General features: G+C 37.8%; 1 protein-coding gene across 1 annotated transcript in view; it reads right to left on the bottom strand.

The window, feature by feature from the left end:
• Positions 1–21,731, bottom strand: part of LOC104564594 (protein cordon-bleu) — a 107,057-nt gene that overhangs the window by 54,764 nt on the left and 30,562 nt on the right. Inside the window, exon 7 of the mRNA XM_088523302.1 lies at positions 17,245–17,439. Coding sequence (XP_088379428.1) covers positions 17,245–17,439 — 195 coding nt within the window. The remainder of the gene's footprint in view (positions 1–17,244; positions 17,440–21,731) is intronic.

The following is a 21,731-nucleotide window of genomic DNA, read 5'->3' on the forward strand; positions in this document are numbered from 1 at the left end:
TTATCTTATAGCAACAGATTTTCCTTTTTACTCTCACTTTTCTCATTTTGCCATATAAAATGAACAATAGAAACCACAGAACCCAACAATCTTCCACATTTTTAAATCAAAATTATCCTTAATACAACTTCATTTCTGCTCAAACACCTAAGCTGCAGGTGAAATACGCGTTCTTTCAGGAACAAGATGTCTGAACTAAATATTGCTTCTAAGGGGAACCCTATGTTGGTTATGAATCAAAAATTGCACAAGGGAAGCTCATAATTTTTTTTGCTACTTTCTTCTTTTTACTTAACACTACATGTGAGGATCTTTCACGGTTTTATACAATGCTTGTATTGCTGTGATTTTAGTGTAATTTGTATATAGAATGCCTTGTGAGAGTAAACACAGACTGGCTATTTATAGAAATTATTTTTACAAGTAAATAAAAAGAAGTTGAAAAGAGAATATTCATGGATTAAATCCCAGGCATGCGCTGAGTATAAACCGTTTTCTGTCAACCAGTGCAGACAAGACATGCACTCTAATCTAAGCAAACCAGATTTCGATAGACCTGCTGATGATGACACTGGATGGGGTCAGCGTGCCTACCAAATTACTGGAGAGTTGATAAACAACCCCCCAGAAATTTTCAGGGTTAAGTTGTAATTGAACAACTGCATAAAATGAAATTACGAGCAAGACCAACCCTTTTTCCTCTCACAAGGAAATTTAAGAAATCTCAAAATAAGTAGGAGCAATTTTACAAGAAGCAGTAAAAGGAAAATGCTCCTATTAACTAAAGCGTTTTGAACTGCTGCACTGCTGCTTCTGCAGCACTGTATGAAAGACAAGTGGTAGGTTGGCATGGAGCAAGATATATGGTTTAAGAGTTTAAAAAAAATTTTTGCTATGATTTTGTAGATAATTTAAAGCAGTTGAGAAGAAAATACTTTGATCTAAGAGGAACTATTCAAGGAAATCAGAGAGATAAATCATTCAAACTGCAGAAAGGAGACATAAATCTGTCCACTAAACTTGATGATATAAAAGCTATTCCAATTCAGCTGATTCTGTACTTTCACAGGACACCACAGGCTTCACCATGCCTAACACTAGAAACCACAAGAACTTCAAATTGAACATTAATGTACCTTAAACAACATTTACTCATGTCTAATATTCCCTGGACAAGTCATACATTATTAGGCTTTACACTGGCATATACTGACAAAGAAAAATACAGGGAGCTCTCACAGAAACAGAGCTTATGAGCAATTCATGAGACTGAGAGTTTTAAGTTATATTGCATTACTCTGTCTATTCAGCATTGAAATTCCCTATCTTGTTGAGTAGTGCTCCATTTCAGTTGATTAATTATTAAAATTTTAATCTGTGAGTGTATGAGAAATGAGATTCCAAGTCAGCAGGCTGATATTTCCCAAAAGGAGGTCTTTATGGTGCAGAATACATTTGAGTGGTGGGACAGTTCAAATGATAACTACAATCCCATGCAACATGACAACATACATATACAGAGATTTTTAAAAATGTGGCACATGGAAGCAATTTTAAAGATCTACTTTGAAGAAGCTATTTTGATAAGGTGTTCAGAAATGACTACATTTTAGAAACTGGCAAGCCGTTTCTCCAGAGTAATCGTTTGAGTTCTGCATATCCTAATTTTTCAGTGCTGGACCATACAAATCCATCAGTGAAATTAATATTAATAGGCTAAAAGGGAGATATGAGCCTTACAAAGTTAAGAAGCAACTGCCAAAATGAGTTAAAATCCACAGCTGTGCCAGACTACACAAAAAGACAGTTGAGGCAAACTAAGGTGCATGCGCATCCCTCCCCCCCTCCCCCCCCCCACAAAGCCATACTCATTGCCACTGCTCGTGAACCCTGATTTTCTGCTCAAGGTTCAGATGCTGTGTTAAATGGGAAGTCTGGTTTATGATAAAAGAGCAAATCATATGGATCTTCTGAAAAATAACCTTCCCATTGCTTTTGTCAAATGCCCCCAAACTTTGTAGATTTTGGCTACTTTTACCTATTCGGTCTTGAATTAAATTTCACTCATTATAAAATTCCGGTATCAAACAGGATTTTGTAATGAAACTTAGTATTCTTTACTAAAAATGAAGCTGTTTCTATGAAAACACCTCAGCCTTAGCAACAGGTAAAAAGCTTTGTATTACTTGATTTTGCAGAAATGGCAAATGAATAAAACAAAAGCCAAGGATATCCTTGAATACTCAATTGATTGGTGACAGAAAATGAAATCCGTTGTCATAAGGAAGCCACTACAAGGTGAAGGGGCAAGCTCATTTTTCCATCTGTTTTTTTTATTGAACACACCCTTTGTGAAATGTCATGGTCAAGGGCAGCTAAAATTAATGTCATTCTAATCTTCTTTAAACACTTTAATTTTTTTTATCAAAATGTGTCAGTCAGGAAACTATCCATGTGAAATTACTAAGATGTGAAATTACTAAGATAGCTGTGATTTCCTCCTTTTGCAAAATCTCATTCCTAGCTGCAATTTTATTTCCACTCAAGGAAGTCAATCTACAACACCAAATATTTTCACATGCATTGAAAGATGTAGACTACACAAGCCTGCGGATGTTTGTTTTGGCAGAGTCTTAAACTTCCTCTGTTTCTCTGAATACAATATAATCCTCTTCATTTATGTCTTCATTTAGAAAAAAAATAGCCACTCTCAGACACTTACAAATCACATCTTAAAACCATGATGAACTGATTTGCTTCTAAGATTTCTCTCCTAGAAACAGGTTGTGAAAGAAAACAAACAAAAAAGGGGGCAAAAAGGCCTTCAAGATTTCATCTCATATTTAGGATTATTTGTTCAGTTAGAAAAATGAATTTGAATAGAACAATACTGTATTAGTAAGAGATTACTCAGTAGGACTGCAGCTTGGTATTTCTCTGATAACTCTCTGAAGAAGTTGGTACGGATGAATCGTATTTCATTAGGTCAGATCTCACTTAGGTCAGAGGTGTAGTGCTATCAGAGAGGCCTTGCATACACCTTTCAGGAAAGGCACTGGAACAAGGATTATACGTCACTTTTCCTCCCTTAGACACATCTTCACAACTACAGGATGGCCAATCAGCTGGTCTGCTTGTCTGTCCTTAAAAATCCGGACAATGCTATGAGTCAATGAGGATCTATCTGCAAAGTTTGTTTTGCATCTCTATCCAATTTTCTATCAGAAGGAGGGAGGTAGGCTAAAATCTGTTAGGGATAAACAGTGGGATACAATCACACAAACATAGAAAACCACATCCTTGTGACTGCCACAACTCTCTGGAGCTTAAGTTTTCCTTTATATTTAAAGTTTTCTTCGGGGGGGGGGTGGGGGCAGTGTGGCAGAAGTCAAGGTGGCATTCTATTATCTAGAAAAGTGTTAAGCTCTAAGTAATCTCTTCGAAAGTCTTCAAAATTTAGGGGAAAGCACACTTGACTTGTCATATTTCCAGTATTCGCTCCTCTTACATGACCCTGCTCAATACATTAGATACATCAGAGTGCCTGGGAAGGATGGTTTGTGCCATTTCCAGTGACAGCTTCATGCTGTCCCCATCTACTGCTCCCTATATATTTCCACTCAGTCTAGCTCCTCTCAGGACAAATACAGGGCAGCCAGAAGCCCTTACTCATGTGATCTTCAGAAACCAAGAAAAAGTTGGAATAGCAAAGTGATATTGCACTGCAAATACATATATATTATAGACTACATATTACAACATTGCCTTTAGGCTATAGCACAGTATGGCTCTACATTACAGTAACCCACACAAATGTAAGAATTTCACCATCTAAAACGACAAATGAATCTTGTCAGGACATGGAAATCTATATATATAGTATTTGGCTTCCTATACATGTTTATAAAGTGTCAACAACATGCTGTTGTGCAGGACTCATGGTTTCTCTGTTGACCTCTGATGTTCCCAATAAGATAAACACCCTGTGAACAGGTATTTCTCCCCGTGACCCACACCATCCACTCTCTAAATAGGGGAAAGACTTAAGTGGTATACAGTTGGAGAAATCTGATTCAGGTTCCCTTCCCTCTGCTTATAGTAGATTTAAGTTATAACTCAATTACCTCAAGAAAAATAAAATGTAAGTAAATAAATAAATAAATAATGTCTTTAATCAGAGAAGAATAATTTTAATAGACTACACATACTGGTGATGTTCTCTCTTATTTGGCTAACGATGACCAAAATGCAACACCGTTAAGCTATAAAATTAAACCTTACTTACAGAGCCCGCATTTACATCTATTTTTTTGGTATAGATATATATTTTTTAAACTTAAGAGCTAAGAAAGGTGAAACTACAAGTGAAATCTGAAAAATGCCACAAGGCCAGCTTCTAAATTAAGCAAGGCTCTGTAGCGATTTTTCATTGCTTACTGAACGCCAGTTCTTCAGAAGCCTTGTTGTCTATTAACTTTCCCTAAATACTATGCCCAACCAAGCCTAATAATTACATGACACATACTTTCTCTTTAATGAGATGACATCAGCCTGTCCTACTTGCCTGTGTGACTTGTGAGCCAGATGAAGTTTACTTACTAAATGCTGCAACCCTGCCAAAATTCAGGGCTGCACAGAACAGTATGTTCGGACCCTGATGTCTTGCCAGTTTTCAATGAAGTGCTTGACAGGGACCACATGTGGAGGTCAAGTGACAGTATCATGATCTCACCAGATGGTAAGTTGTGGTATTATTCCCAAGGCAGGTAGCATAGTCTGTTCAGAAACAGTTGGCAGGTAATCCACAAACTCACGGCCAGAAGCAACTGGATGATTGCAAAAAGATCAGGAATGTTATTGATGTTGGAGAAAAGACTTTTCCAAGAATTCCTCTTGTGCATGGTTTAAATACTGAACTCTCAAGCTGTATATTTTCTTCCAAAGAAATAAAAGGGTCTATTTTATTAAATGCTATTTTAAATCTTCCTGTCAAACAAGCCTTGTATTCTTACGTTATTATTATTTGATTTAATGTTAAATGCTAAAATAAAGATACTACAATTCCAGCTTGCTGGAATTAACGTTATTATGAACGTTCACCAGGTCACTTCAATGTGACTTCAGAGACTCTATATCAAGGAAGGCTGGGCAGTTCTTAATTCGCAGAGAACAGCAACAAAGGCAGTCACAGAAGAGTTTTAACAAGTTTTGTATAGGTCTTCCTCTCCCATCCTACCTAAAATACTAGCCTACCCAACTTAGAGCCTGAAACACCCAGCACTTTGCATAATCTAGCCTTAAATTAGATCAGGTAATTGATGCAAAAGACCACTGAACTTCATCTGATATTGCTACCTATTTCCTGGACAGAATTGCAAAACCATCTGTATTTATAAAAATGCAATAAAGCTATACAGCTTTTTTCAAGACTGTGGAAAACTATTCTTCCACAGCAACTTGATGAAACATAAACGGCATTCTCCTTTTAAAGAAAGATTAAGTTATAAAGTGAGCTTTAAAATATATTAATGGAACTTGAACTTTATCTAAGTAAGGAGCGATTATCAAAGAGCCAGTAGCATTACTTCCCCTTGCACTTCTGAAAGGCTGCACCTTCCGGCTAACATGAAAACCCTCACTGAAACTCCACATGAACATCCTCATTCAAGCTGTCCAAACTACAGAGAGGGAGAGGGAGAAAAAAAGAGTAAAAATAAAAATCATTGGTCCTTAACTTTTTCAGCTACACAAGTGAGTAAGATTCCTTTTAATTAATTAATCACATTGGGACATCTTACTGTACTTAAAACTATAGCACAAGTAACACTGAAAACAGCTATTTAATTACAAGCTAAAAAAAAAATCAGGGACATAGAAGTTGCTGGGAAATAAGTTGCTTGTCTCAAAAAAAAAAAAAATCTACAGCTATTAAATGCTTTCTGCAATTCTGCTGTTGGGGCAGGACATTTTCTGCTCATGAATTAATGCACACCAGAGTTGAGAACATGATGTCTAGAAATGATGGGTAGCCATTTGGACTGAAACTATGGAATTTGCTTAGATGTACTGAGAAGAAAATATTAAAATATAACATATCCTGAAATTATATTCCTTGGAGATATTGAGAAAATAGTCTCTAAAGTACATAAATCTTCTAGCTGTAACCTTTGATAATTATTTTAGAAGAATTGGATTTGTTTGCTTAAGTGTGTATATATGAAAGCACAAAATAGATTTGTTTAGAGATATTTTTTCACTTAGAGTTATAAATTACTCACTTTTGCTAGCAGCTTTTTGTGAGTCTTTGATATATTTCCTAAATTGGATCATGCACATGACAGGGAGATAAGCCTTGAGCCATCACTGCATTTTTCTCTCTCTTACTTTAATTTGGGCCTGCATCATTAGCCAAACTAGAGTGTACTTGTCTGGCTAAATTAAACATCAAGACTGCACTGCAAACGCTATCTGATGTACTAGCGCCTGGTTTCATGTTTGCCACCTGAGCGCCATTTTCTCAGACATGCAAAGCAAAGCCTAGATCCTTCTCTTTCAGCTAACCGAAGGGCACGTTTAAAGCTCTTTAAGGAAAAATGAACAAATCACTTTCCAATGAGAAGTTAATTATTCTGTGTTTTAATTTCACAGTAATTTACTTCACTATAGGGCGTTTTTAAGCATCACAGACCTCTTTTCCTGCTCCCTATTGTTTCTACTACGTGGTTCAGGTACATCTTGATTCTGGACTCCATGATAGGATAGCAGTAGACAGGTTCAAACTCAGTAGAAACATTAAGGAGATACATATATACACACACACATTTCAGATTTTTGACTAGTAACAAAGACCATTGTTTCCACATAACTTAATCTAATGTATTTTTGCTAATGACAGCATCTCATGCCCTTACCTGGGCAGTTTATTTCTCAGCCCACATCATTCCTCAAGTGATTTGTCTTAAATCAATGCAAATGTTTGGCACTGACCTAGATCTGATACCAACTTTTGCATGGAACAGGATCAAGCCTTTCCTGCTGCTGCTTATTTTTTCAGCAAAAGGTATATGTCAGTGGAACACACTTGCCATCACTCCACAGCTCCAGCCTACTGTAATGTGAGTTGGGGACCTGCATCTCAATCCCTTGGCCGAAAATACCACCCTCAGGGCTCTGTGGATGTCTGTAAATATACCATTTCCCTGCAAAACTTATGGCCTTGTTCTACTGCGTACAAGTGCACAGTTTGGCATGCATGAACACTAAAGAGAGCAATGCCTGGGAAGAGGAATCAAGAGTTCCTGTCTTTAATGAGAGACATGTCGCCTGGTTATCAAATCAGTAGTAATTAGATGATGTAGTGATCAGAGAGAAGGTTGTCTGTGACCTTCCTGATGTGGTATCAGATTGTATGAGACAAATACTTAGGTAAAAAACTCTCGTCCACATTATTCAAAAATAGCTGTGTTGGTTTAGATCAGAGGTTATTCTATGCAGGCTTCTTTGTCAGATGGTGGCCAGCACCTAGGGAAAGCGGAAGGAAAGCACAGGTATATTCAAGACTTCTTTCCCCTCCAGTACTTTTGTGACAACTAACCACTTGCATGTCAGCAACTTCCTGGAGTGGTTTCTGTTTAATAATTCCCAATGGATGTCCATGCCTCCATGTAGCACTTTTAGCACTCACACCAACCCTTGGCAAGAGATTTCACAGGCTATTACATTTTTTGATTTTGCTTGTGTTTGTTTCCTACCAGCTTCAAATGCTATACACAAGTTCTAAGGGCCAGTTAGGCAGCTGAACCCTATCCATGGTCTTCATGCTACTCCTTCTAGCAGAAGGATCACAAATCTAGCTGAAGAATCACAATTCCTTACATCAAGCTGTTCCATACCTCTGACCACCCTTGATGCCCTTCACCATTAGGAAACTCTGAGCTGACTTTTTAACAAATCTTTGTATTATAATCCTAAAATCTTCCTGAATGTTTAGTGTTAACTGAGACACCAGTATTTGACACGGTATCAGAAAAAGACCATAACGATTTTTCTTATATGTATCTATTACTCTTACATATATCACACTGATTTGCACATTTCACCATTACAAGGGTGGACCCCATGTTTTCTTTGTTTGTTTTTTAATTAGTTATTTAAGAACAAGATGACCTTCCCCCTTACAGAACAGACATTTAGTTTGCTCTCCATGGAAGCCTTTTGGAAACCCAAGCAGACTATAGCAACCAAATCATCCATATCTCCTTGCTTGCTGAATCCATCAAGAACAGTGTAACAGATTTGTAAGGCGGGATTTTTGCTTATTAAAGCTATACTTTTTTCTGCTTTGTGCATTACCTTCATACAGATACCAACTAATTAAATTCCCTATTATTGTTCTGGTAATTATTCCAGTACATGCACCAGACTAAAAATCTTGCAGTTTTCTTTATCTCCTCCAGTTCTTCGTAAACACTAGCTCTACCTCCACTGTTTGTTTTTCTGTGAATTGTTTTATATAAATCCAGGGTGCAGCACTGGTAGCATTTAGCAACAGCATTCAGCATTTTCTGTATGTCTTTGTTACCTGTCTCCACAGTAAAAAGAGTAAAAATTGTATTTTCACAGATGCAATCTCTCCTACTCCAGATTGTGCTGCTGTTCTCCAATGCCTCACCTTCGGAATATTTTGCCCAGCTACTGCTCAAACAAAGGAACTAAATGGCATTCTGTATCTATGCTCCAGACAAGTTTGATGTTTACTAGCTATATGGGGCGACCAAAGTGGAATTGTTTTAACATCCTAAGAGAACAGCAGGCATTTCTCTGGCCAAAGAGAAAGGGAACATTTATGTCAGGGAGGGAAAAAATCTATACATTTTTTAATGTCTGCATGAGCAAAGGAAAAAGATCCCATCATACCCATACTTTCTGAAGATCTACAGAAGTACATAAATGAGGTAAATAAGCTTCTAGTTAAGTTTCAAACAGGATGACTGGAAAAAAAGCCCCAGAAGTGGGAGGTAGATGCTAAATGCCTAAAGGTAAGGTTCAATATTACCATGCAGTATTTACAGCTTAGTATATTCAAAATAAGTGATTTCCACATAAAATTAATGTGAAATAGAGACACGGTACAATATCCATTCTTAACAGGTTTATATATAAATCGTTATCTCCATTAACACATTACATATAGACTCAGCTACCCTCTGACCTCATCAACATACCACTTCGCACCAGCTGCATAAGAAATTCCCAGTGTCTTGGCCTGACACTGTACAGCAGCAGATGTGTGTATTCTACCACCCTAACACCTAATACAAATCTAATCTAATGCAAAAACTAGGCAGAGAACAGAGCCATGTATGATTTACTGTGTTTTCTTAGCAGCTGTACTACCACTCTGCAGTCTCTAGAACTCTGAAGAGGAGTAGGTTTGTTCTTTAAACCCTGAAAAGACACGTCAAACATCCTCAAGCGTCTGCTGACTTCTCAGGAGCAACAGAAGAAACAGCCACCAACCCCAAACACACACAAAGGAGCGTTTCTTCTTTGTTGTTTGATAATTACATAACTTTGGCAACTAAGCAATCTTTTAAAGAAAGGGCATCTTTCATGTCTCTTTTAATGTCCTTTAAGATACAATATCCTGGTCTTCATCATTAAAATACTGTTGAGAGATACAGTATGTCTCAGAAGAGGTCAAAGAAGTTAGTCACCAAAACTAGGGAAGACTATAGCTACACTCATGATTTTCTTTGTTAATAAAGGCCACAGACCTTTTAAAAATAGCATTCACCATCCACATTTCAGACCTTTTCCATACATGCAAATAAAAACAAACCAAATGGAAAAGGGATACAAACCAAATCATTAGATACCCTTTACCAATGAAAAATAAAAGGAGAGAAAAAAAAAGAGTAAAATGTTCTCCCTCCTCCTTTGAACAAATCCTGCCTTCCTATCTTGAGCTAACTTACGAAACAAAAATTAAACTAAAAGATGAAAAACAGCTTTTTTCAACAGCAGAAATGGATTCCCTGCATCCTTCCTCAGAACACACACAAAAAATGTATATGCTATTCTCAAAGGAGATTTCTGGATGTTTCACAGAGGGGAGGAGGAGAGAAAAAAAAAACACCATTCACAGAACACTTAAAGGAGAAAGGAAATGTGTCATAAGAAAAAGGTTGAGAACAACTCACCCAGAAGACCTCTGAGTCAAAAGAAACCTCCCTTCCTCTCCAAAAAAATGATAAAAAAAAAAGGGAACTTGCATTTCATTGTCTTCTAGAATATTTCTGACCTAGGTGTAACCTAGGAAAGGGAGATAACTAATCTGAGTCCATCCACCCTTTTACTGAATGAAGGGCTCCTTATTTACACAGAAGAGAAAGGCCAAATGTTCTCCACAGGGAGCTGCTCACAACTACTCAGCCCATACAGAAATACAAAAAAAAAAAAAAAAAAGTGCAAGGTAAACAATAAAACAATACTTCTCACAGCCTTCCCTCAAAAAAACAGTGAGAAAAAGGTTGTCAACTTCACAAAGCTTTTTTTGATAAGCACTTTCTGCTTCTCAGATGTGAGGATAACAGCAGGAGTCATGTGTTTTTATAGCAGGGTCAAACTAAATAGACAAGGACAAAACAGACTCAAGATAGTTCCGACGATGCATAGATGGAGAGCTCTACTGACGGCATGTTTACTGACACAGCTGCATACGTTAGGAACCCACCTTACTCTATCCCATCCTACAGGATGCATATTCATTGCATTAGGGTCTACACTGCAGCCACATGAAAACCTGAGGTGGACAGCATGTGCAATATGATTTCAGATCAATGATCGTCTTCGTTGGGCTTTGCTGACTAATATGTGGCATTGAATTATGAAAAAGCAAGAGAGACAATCACTTTGTGGAAATGTAAAAGACTGGTACCTCTTGCCAAAAATGGATATGTTGGGGAATATTAGTGGGAGAAATGGCTGCTTTTTTGGGACTGTTATACTAGCAATCTCAATTTAAATTGCTGTTGCAACCAAAGGTGAAAGAGCAAAGAATAATACAATATTAAAAATCACAATGGCCAGATTTTCAATGTTGCTGAGCAACCAGAAGTACCTTCTGGTATCTTGAAAGTTCAGAAAACGTAAGCTACAAACTCAGCTTCCTAATTACGGGCAAGCTAACATTTCTAAAAAATCTTAGCTATTTCCTTAAAACATATTTTACTTCTAACTCTAAGGAAGACAATGAATCACCCTGTTAACTGCCAAATTGATGCCCCTAGTATACATACATATATATGGGAAATTTAAGAACTGCAAATTGAGAGGCTGATTCTGAAAATTTGAGGCAATGTATGGTTTCTATAAGGACTTGAATAATGTCCTATCCATTAATTATTATTTCAGTATTTTTATTAGTATATTTCTTTCACTGCTTGCACTTTACTTTCATTACTTCAGCTTCAGTCTGTTACTTGCACTGCCAGAACCAATTTCAGGTATGTTGTTATTATACACTGCTCATGCTCACTGCGACTTAAGGCATTTCAGTGTTGCCTACAGAAGGGCACAAAAATCAACAGCCTTCAAAAGCATTTTTTCCTCAGACTACATCCTCCTTTTAACACAGTTTCAATATGCTCAGTTAACCAGAGAGGACCTAAATGACTGTTTTCCATCACTGATATATTATTTATAGATCAGTATAGATTTATGGATGAATACCACCATAATGGAGATGCCTTGAGAAAGACATCTCTAAAAGGTAGGAAAAAGCAACTAAATGCCTTGGGTTGCTAATCTAAAGGGACTGACAGCTCAGGAGCACTCCTATCATAGACTGCTGATGGAACTCCAACTCTTGCATGAGGAATATACACCAGAACAGGCCCATTGAAAAGCTTCAATAAGAGAGTAGAAATACTTTAAAACAATGAAAATTTAGAAATGGTCCACCAAGATAGGAAAAAAAAATCCTCTTCATTTCTATAAATGACGTAGAGCAAATAGTGAAAGTTTCCTATCTACATAACCAAGAAATTTGGCAACTTTTTCATGTTAGTTACATTATTTTCTCCAAGAAAGATAGGGCTGTCTGATTTATGTTAAAAATAATTACCTTAAGAATTTGCATTTAGGCATAAAAAATGATCAAGAATATTGTAGATGTAAGTTCAAAGCAATGTTCTGCCAACAGTGTTTCGAGTAAAATTTTGCTTCTCTCTGGCAATGATACTCATTTTTAATCATGTGATTAAGCATCTTCAATAAATGGAGTACTCTTAGTAAGAAAAAAGGTATAGTATAGTATATATTTTTATATATACACTGTATACAGTATAGTATAGTCTCTATATTTTATATAATGTGTATATATACAGTCTATAAGCATAAACAAGCACAATTTTCAAGGCTTTCTTTCTATAATGGATAACTTCTACAAGTGTGAGGCCAAATCCTCCCCTGCATTAGAATCAACGATACAAATTTTATTAACTTACTGAAACTCTATCTTACCATATTGCAAATGAAATTAAAGTCTATGAAACAAATGCTGGAATATTCATATCTTTTATATTGCCTCATTCCTCTCAGTACGCAGATTTGAATTGCTAGTAACAAATCCCAGATGCCTTCCTTGATATCGACATATTACAAGAAGGAGCTTCTGCTTTGAAAATCTCTGCAACTCGAAGAGCTGGTGCATGGCTTATTTCCCACCGCCTACCAGTTTCATTTGTGGCTTCTGGAGTTGACATTACAGCCATTATGCAGATGAAGGCACTGATCATCAATTCCAATTCTGATGTTGTCTCCTAAAAGCCTCATGATTTTATTTTGAATAAAGCTCTTCCATCTCGTAGAAAAGGCTCTTACAGAAAGTCCCTGGGGCCTTCTTTATCATCTCCCCTCACTCCTATTTCTGTACTTTCTCAAATACACACGCACACACAAATGAATTATTTCCATAAACTGATTTGTCAGTGAACAATATTCTCAGCTTCCCAAAGATTCAAATACTTACATTTACAATTCACCTAGGAAATTAATCAAATCACACTATTTTTTTCAGGGGTCACTGAATAAGCTCAAGAGATATGTTTAATTCTGTCAGACTTCACGTGCAGCTTTAAGCAACCACCTCTTCCCACTGTGCTCTGCAACCAATATTTATACAGATTTTCCATCATGCATTTTGCCTGCAGGGGCTGCATCTTTTTTTGAGGGTGAAGACTAAGTTTACACAATGCCTACCATGAGGCTGCCCCAAGTTTTGCTGGCACATACAGAATATTGTATTCTCAAGAGATTCTATATATAATATATTCTGTATATTATATAGAACACTATATTCTATATATATATATAAAATATATATTTTCCACATTCTATATACAAGAGGTTCTATATACACACCTTCCCGCACCATTTAAAATACCCCAAATTCTCCCCTGCCATTCTTCATACAAATATGCTGGTGTTCACTGACAGCAAATAGAGATTGCAAAGGATTTTCATTTTTGCCCACACTGCACATCTGAGTGGTTCAGGCTCCACACTGTGGGTTGGAAAGGAGTAGATCATCTTGCTTCTCCAGCAGGTCTCCAAACATCTGCACTTCATATCAGAACTGTTATTTTACCCTGAGGTTTTGAAGAATATTGTTTCAAGTCCATCAAATTCCATCATATGGTAAACATTTAAAAAAAGGAGATAAGAAAACAAACAAACAAAAAGTCTTCTCTGTTGGATTTTGCTCTCCTTTGTAACTTGGTCAGCACACTGAAACATTCCTTGCTTAGAAGAGAGTATTTTCTAGAGGAAATTTAACACAGATGCATTGAGGAAAAGGTAGCTGCAGAGAGACAGAGAAACTGATGTTTGTTGAGATCTTGCAGGGACCTTTCTCTCAAGGAGGTTGACTGCTGCAAGCCCCAAGCAGACAAGAAATGAGAAGCACTGAAATTACATCGCAGTCCTCCATCTATCTAGAAAAATGAGGGGGGGAAATCTAAAGCATAACTAAAATATCTCAGTCTTCATGGAAGTTCCTGATTGCAATCACTAGGCAGGGAGATGATAAATATACTCCTAAAGGATTAACTACAGTGTAAAGAAATGGAATGCCCTGGAGCTTGACAATGAGTTAAATATAACTGGTCTGTTGGGTTGGAAGTTCAAGCTACGTTTATTCATAACAGCTACAGTATTTGCTTTTCTACATAACTTCACAGAATTAGTTTAAAAGGAAAAAATCCTTCTAAAAGTTCAGATCATGAACATTTTCATTCTCTATTAATGTGCTAGCTTCACTAGAAATAAACATGTTGCCCTTTTGCAGGGTCTTCCTGTTAGTAACAGTTGCACATAAATAAAGTTTTCTAAACAAACATCTTATCTTTTTATGGAAGGAAGTCCATTAATAAGGAATTGACGTCCTTCCCTGAAAAAAAAAGCCAATTCTTTCCCATAAACTAAAGAAATAAACTTACACCCTCAGATTTCTTACTCTATTTTCACAGCAAGCTGGATAGTCTGCACGTAGATAAAATAGAACTGTTTGGGTTTTGATGTAAACAATATTCTGTTGCTACCTTGTCACATAATACTAAACCATTAACCTTTTCCCTTCAATTTTGATTGCTTCATGACTCTTGTGCTTCATTTCAAGCATATGCCTCACACAGCTTGTTTAAATGGCACAGCGTGTGAGCAAGTTCCAGACTGGGAGCCCGAGAGGCACCTAGCAGTGGATTAACATTTTGAACTGTGTAACTGTTTGCTCAAGATGCTCTTTACACAACAAAAGCCGGATAAAATAAGAGTCAGATGAACTCCAGCAACAGTGCTTTTAGTTTACAACACTTTCATTGACTTGGCTGGTTACACTAGACGCTCTTTTTGCCCCAAACTAACTTAATTATGGAAAACAGTGACGCCATCTCATCTGCTTTCCTTCTTCAAATTAGCTTTTCCTTAAGACTAAGAGAATAAATTCAAAGTAGACATGGCACTGTAGGTCACCTGTGACAAAAAAAAAAAAGAAAAAAAAAAAAAAAAGAAAAAAGCCAGCACTTTCGTCCATCTGCAACAATGCTGAAAATGGGAATGGCAGCACATTTAAAGACAGTTTAGCTGCTATTGTTTTCGTATAATACAATCATAGAATCATAGAATGTTTAGGGTTGGAAGGGACCTCTAGAGATCATCTAGTCCAACTCCCCTGCATACGCAGGGACACCTAGAGCACGTGGCACAGGACTGCGTCCAAGCGGGTTTTGAAGATCTCCAGAGAAGGAGACTCCACAACCTCTCTGGGCAGCCTGTTCCAGTGCTCTGTCACCCTGTTAAAAAATTTTTCCTTAAGTTCCTGTGGAACTTCTGGTGCTTCAGTTTGTGGCCATTACCTCTAATTCTGTCAGTGGCCACCACTGAAAAGAGACCATCACCGTCCTCTGCACTCCCTCCCTTGAGGTACTTATAGACACTGATTAGATCCCCTCTCAGCCTTCTCTTCTCCAGGCTGAACAGGCCCAGCTCCCTCAGCCTCTCCTCATAGGGCAGATGTTCCAGGCCCCTGATCATCCTTGTAGCCCTGCGCTGGACTCTCTCCAGCAGCTCCACATCCCTCTTGTACTGTGGGGCCCAGAACTGGACACAATACTCCAGATGCGGCCTCACCAGGGCTGAGTAGAGGGACAGGATCACCTCCCTCGACCTGCTGGAGACGCTCTTCTTAATGCACCCCAGGATCCCATTGGCCTTGTTGGCCACGAGGGCACTCATGGTCAGCTTATCATCCACCATGACACCCAGGTCCTTCTCTGCAGAGCTGCTCTCCAGAAGGTCGGTCCCCAGCCTGTACTGGTGTCTGGGGTTATTCCTCTCCAGGTGCAGAACCTTGCACTTGGCCTTGTTGAATTGCATGAGGTTTTTCATCGCCCAGTTGTCCAGTCTGTCCAGGTCCCTCTGATTTTAAATGCCAGTGCCATACTATACAAAGATAAGCCCAAGACAAAAGCAGCACAATAGAGCCTGCGACTACTACACTGGTATAAACTTATAATGCCTTATTCTTAAAGAAACATCTACTTATCTTAAGCACACTGAATGTTTAGCTCTAGGGGACAACAGAAATTGTATCAAAATATTTTCAGTCAGAAATTCAAAAGTATTAAAAAAAAATCACCAAACATTGCAAAGTAAAATACTCATTTCTCTTGCACTGCATCTGTAAATGAGTAATAAATTCAAAAGGCACCTACTCAGACTCAGAAAGATAACTAATTGCCCTTATATCCCAGCAACCATACTATTAGCTACCTTAAGAATGGGAAAAAAACATTCCAGAATCTGAGTCCGGGCTGAGACTGTAGGTATTGCTCATATTTGTGATACAAGAATTAAAAAAAAATTCAAGGCTGCGCATCAACATTGCTTACACAATACCCGACCATTAGATTAAGCACTTCATGTATGTTAACGCAGGCCAAAGAGAGAAGGACTGGGAGTCAGACTGAGTGCCAGACTTTCCTTCATCTGTAAGAAAGAACTCAAAGACTATGCCCTGGTTTCTTTCTGGACAAATACAGTTTTCTTCTTTCTCAAAGACAAACCAAGTCTTGATGAGTTATGTATACATTTAATAGCATATGTACCTGACTGATGCTATAAAAAAAAAAAAAAAAAAAAAAAAAAGGAATGCATTCCTTTTCCCAGAAAATCCTCTTTTCAGAGCATTAGGTCCTCATTTTCCACACTTTTAAAAATTTAATTCTGGTGGAGTGTGTTAAGAAACAGTGACTTTCTTTAAAGAGGCAAAATAAAGGATTAGTTTGTAACAGATGACCTGGCCCAGCTCAAAAAGCTGGGCAGACCTACTGTCCCACTGCAGCACTGAAAATAGATTTTAAGGAACATGTATCTGGGCAAAAGGGTGTACTGAAGATATATATCAGTTATTAGAAGAATCACCTATTTTCCAAGACTATCCTGGCCAATACAGATATGTAGTCACTTACATAATTTTCAGCTTTCACATGAGTAAAGCATGAGGCAACACTGAGCAGGCTCAAGCAATATGTACAAAACTCCCGGATTTCAGATTTATTTATTTATTTATTTTCTAAAGTCAAGAGTTTCAGTGTGCTGGTGGTAATGGCTAGCGCTGACGAATAAACTGATTTGCAGCTGTTCCATTTAGCCAGGAAACACATAGTGTGGTGATGCTACTACCTGTGCTGCTGTCTTCTCCTGGCCTTTCATCTCCATGTTCTGCAACGGAGGCGTCACAACTGGTGGAGGAGGTGCTCTGCGCTTCTTCACTTCTGGGTTTGCTGTCATTCCCGAGATGTTACCGAGGGACAGGGATGGGCCCAAGGTATTGGAACGTGAATTCACCGAAGGGGAATTTGGTGCTGTGGAAAAACCCTGTAAATGGATTAACATCTTGGATTAACATCACTCTTTAAAAACAATGGAAAAGAAAGAAGAAAAACAAGACACATCTGGTTACCCTTTAAACAATGATATGAATAATCATGTCTGTTCCTCTGCCAAACTCGCTGTATTGCAAACTGTAACTTTTAGATACTTTTAAAGGTCAACTTGCACAAAGACTACAGGCAATATTACTAAGTAAGAAGGCAGCAGGAGAACCTACTTGGTTCAACAGTACTGGTGAGGGGAATAATACCCCTGTCTGCTGTTTAAAGTATATTATCTAGAGACTTCATTAAAGTCTTTTTTTTTTTTTTTTTTTAATTACAAGAAATATATTTCTGAAAGTAAGGCTTATTGTCACATCAGTGTATTAACCATACACTGTATCCCAGGTGTCAATTTTACTATCAAAATACCTCATTTACCTGATTCTGCTTTGCAGATTTATGTAAGAGAAATTGGCTAAAAAGAATAACTGAATCTGATCAAAGATATATCAATGGCTGACACCACTCTGGATTTAAATATGTCCCGAGAAAATGAGCAACAGAAACTAATTCCTTAATGTTAAAATAATTTTTTAGTTCTTATTCAAAACTTAACAAAAATCAATAAAATATTTCCACAGATTTCACCAGTTTGAGATTAGATCCTTAACATTATTTCTATACTAACATAAAAATATAACTAAGTATGTAATAATATATGTAAAGCCAACAAACAGGAAACACAATTTCTTGAAATTGTGCATTTTTATTTTAGTTGGAGGCTTAAATTCAGTTCCATTACATTTTTGCATCTGCTATTGGAGAGTATTGCAAACACTCATTCCTCAAAAACTGTTGATTGTTATCCTCTATTTTTCAGTAAAAGAAGTTTCACGGAATTTCCATTTTTACTTAAGTTATGTGATGGTCATTCCTCCTCAAAAATGGCTTCTTTGGAGTTGTCACTCGATTTGGTGACATCAAACCATTCTGAGCTGAAGGAGGATATCTACTTGTGGAAGGGCAGGTTGATAATGCTCTTCTCATCCCACTGGAATATGCCGCTGAACTTTCAAAGCTCATCTGTGAGGGATATAATGCTTTCAGGTGGAATCTTGTCATCCAGTACCTACTTGCAAGAAACAGAGGCCCCTCCCCACAAAGCTCATCACTTTCCAGATGGAGATTTCTTTTACTGTAAGCTCTCCAGTTTGAGCAATTTGCACATACGTATTTAACTTTCAGAATAAGCTATTTAAAGAAGTGATTATACACTCAGAAAGTGCACATGAACTATTTTCACCAGCTCAGGGAAGGAAATAATGCTACGTGCAAAGTCAGTCACAAAATGCCCAGCAGGAGAGCATCCACTATGACCAAGATAAGGCAACTTAAAGTGCATCTATCGCTTAACCCCTCACCTCACAGAGGCTACATCAATTCTGGACATCTGCTGGTATCCCAGGCTGTCACCAAGGCCCAGGATGGAAAGACAGAATGGATTTATTCCCTACAGGAAGGGTTATCTCCACCTCAGGACAATTGTATTTGTGAATCGGGCAAATTCCAAATGCTGCGTGAGTTTTTCCTATTGGTGAGGGGAGAAGCATGTTTTCCATGGCTGCCATCCCGGGACTTTGCACCTGCACTGATTTTACACTTCAAGCAAGAGTTCTGATAGTAATTAGCACGAATTGGCAAAACAACACACACAAAAAGAATTCACACATGCATTAAAAGCAGAAAAGCAGAACGTAGGGGATACAAAGCACAGGCACAGCAATAGTACGGGGCCTGGAAAATGCTCTCAGTGGTACCATTTCTTCATTATTGTGGTGGATTCAGGAAACCATGAAACAAGCTGGTTAATTCCTCTCTGCTACGGTCAAGAAAAATATTAGGTAAAAAAAATGGGGCAGCAGGCTTAAAAAGACAATTCACTTAATTTTAGGATCATTGCAAAAGCACTAATGAAGTGTAAACAGCTTAAAACAAATACAGCAATGCAAAAAGGTATTCATCAAACAGGCAAAGTTTGGTGAACTGTGGGTACCTGCAAAAGCAACTGAAAACGTTAAACGTGGATGGCAACCTGCTTGTGGCTTGTCCTGCCTTTACTGTGCGTACGATGTTAACACTGCCTTAAAACTAGGACCCTGAATCAGCTAGACTCTTCTGCCAGCTTTTACGATGCATTTAGCACAAACAAGGCATAACATCTGCCTCTGCGGTGTCACTGAAGGATTAGAGCAGTATTTGCTACATCATCATCATTGCTGATTTCTCTGAACTGAATAGCATTGGTAGTTTCTTTGCCTTTGCCAGTGACAAAATAATGATCTGTAACCCTCAATTCTCAGGTCCATCTTGCTGCATATCACTCCTGGTTCTATTAAATGAACTGCATTTACTCATAAAAAAATTACAGCATTCAATGAGTGAACTATAGAAGAGTCTCCTTTTTTCACAAACACACAGAAGGACCAAGTAAAGTAATTTTAAAGTGCATTTTACAGGCTATGCTTCTATGACTATTTTAACTGTTTGATTTTCTTTTCTGTGTCAAAAGTTGAGAAATTCTGTTACTAGATTTTAAGATTACTACTGTTACTACTAAACCCTAAATCTTCATTCCCAGCACTACAAATACAGGGAACAGAAATAGGATCAGAGAATGAATCCAGTTTTAGGTAGCTATCGCTTTCAATCCCACCTCTGGGTCTTGGGCGGAAGAGCTATCAAAAGCCTTTTTCAGGCAATAGATCACTGAAAGAACACAGTGGTGAAAAACTAAACATTTTACTTTTTTTTTTAATCTTTCATTTCATAGAAGATGGCACAAGAAAAATATGTAACACTAACATGAAAGAATAAGGAGTCTATAATAAACAGACTCTAGAAAAGGGCCTTGGCTATTCATCAATGTTTTATTTTCCAAGTCCCATCTTTCATAGAAAGTTCATTATTGTGTGACTCTTAAAACTCTTCCTTGACATAAAATCTCAATACAGCTTCTAGAGGAATGGCACCAGGACAACACCAAAGAGGCTTTCGAAACTGCATTACTCAGCAATGGCAGCTTTAACTAGGTGCACACCTTCAAGTTCTCCCATGTGCGCAGTCCTTGTTAGTAGGTTTGAGTGCAAAATACTCTTGGACATAAAGCACTGACATGAGTGCTTTTGCAGAGCTGTGCCTTGAACTAGAGAGATCAGCCCCCACCCAGGTTTTATGTTTCTTAAATTGCACTAAATACAGTACAGCCTCCTCCTAAACCACTGGATTGAGTGGGACAGACAGGTTAGCCAGGCAATTATTGAGAGCACACAACATCCACTATGCAGGGATCTTTCAGTGATCTGGTCTGCACGCAGCATTTGCCCAAGTGATCCCTTGTTTCTTTTTGTTTTAACGTGTTACTGATCTTAGTGGGATTATGCAAATTATAGTGGCATAAGCGAGAGGGAAAATAAATAAATAAAATCAAGCTCAAGCACTGTAGCCACTATAGCTTCCTGAAAAAGTCGGCTCTTATCCTCTGTTTCATTTGTTAATAACTGATTACGATGAATGTTCTGTGTACAGTCAAACTTCTTCCTACCACTTTGACGTGTTTGTAACTGCATTACACTATAGAAGTCAGTGAATTGCATAAAGAACATTTAAAAAATTTAAAATTGCAGACTTTGCCAGAGCACTGCTGCTCCAGTACTTGGCTGACAACTCAAACACCATTAAACAATGAAAGTGAGCAAGAAAGAGGAAACAGTTTCCTACTTTTTCCAAAGTTCAGCACCAACACAAGCGCAATTCCAGAGAACGACCTGCAGCTGCACAGGTCAGGAGAGAAGCTAGGCTCTCACTGAGCAATAGTGCTAAACATGTATCAAACCACATACATGTGGTACACGAAAGCCCCTTTCAGCTCTAGGAAGGATAGGCTAGAAGGCAAACAAGAAACAGCTGTGCTATCGACTCCATGGACTAGGTTTTGGGTATCCAGTGTGAGGCTTAGCATGCCATCCAGGTTTTTCCCCTCCCCTTAAGCTTGGGAAGTGCAAGGGACTTTTTTCTTTCCCACCCCAACTCTTTTTCTTTTTTTTCTTTTTTTTCTTTTTTTTCTTTCTCCTAATGCAGAAGGTTCGTTCTTTGGGTATAAATAGACTTTTTTTTTTTTTTTTCTTCTTTTTCTTCTATCTGAGATCTAGTTTTCAAAGACTGTTTCACTTACTCCCAACGACCTCAGAGTCGTCTAGCAACTTAGGAAGACCAGCCTCATTTTCAAAAGATATT

Source organism: Tinamus guttatus, unplaced genomic scaffold (assembly GCF_059628265.1).
Source record: "Tinamus guttatus ecotype Peru unplaced genomic scaffold, ASM5962826v1 Tinamus_guttatus_pri_ptg000179l, whole genome shotgun sequence".
Classification (NCBI taxonomy): domain Eukaryota; kingdom Metazoa; phylum Chordata; class Aves; order Tinamiformes; family Tinamidae; genus Tinamus; species Tinamus guttatus.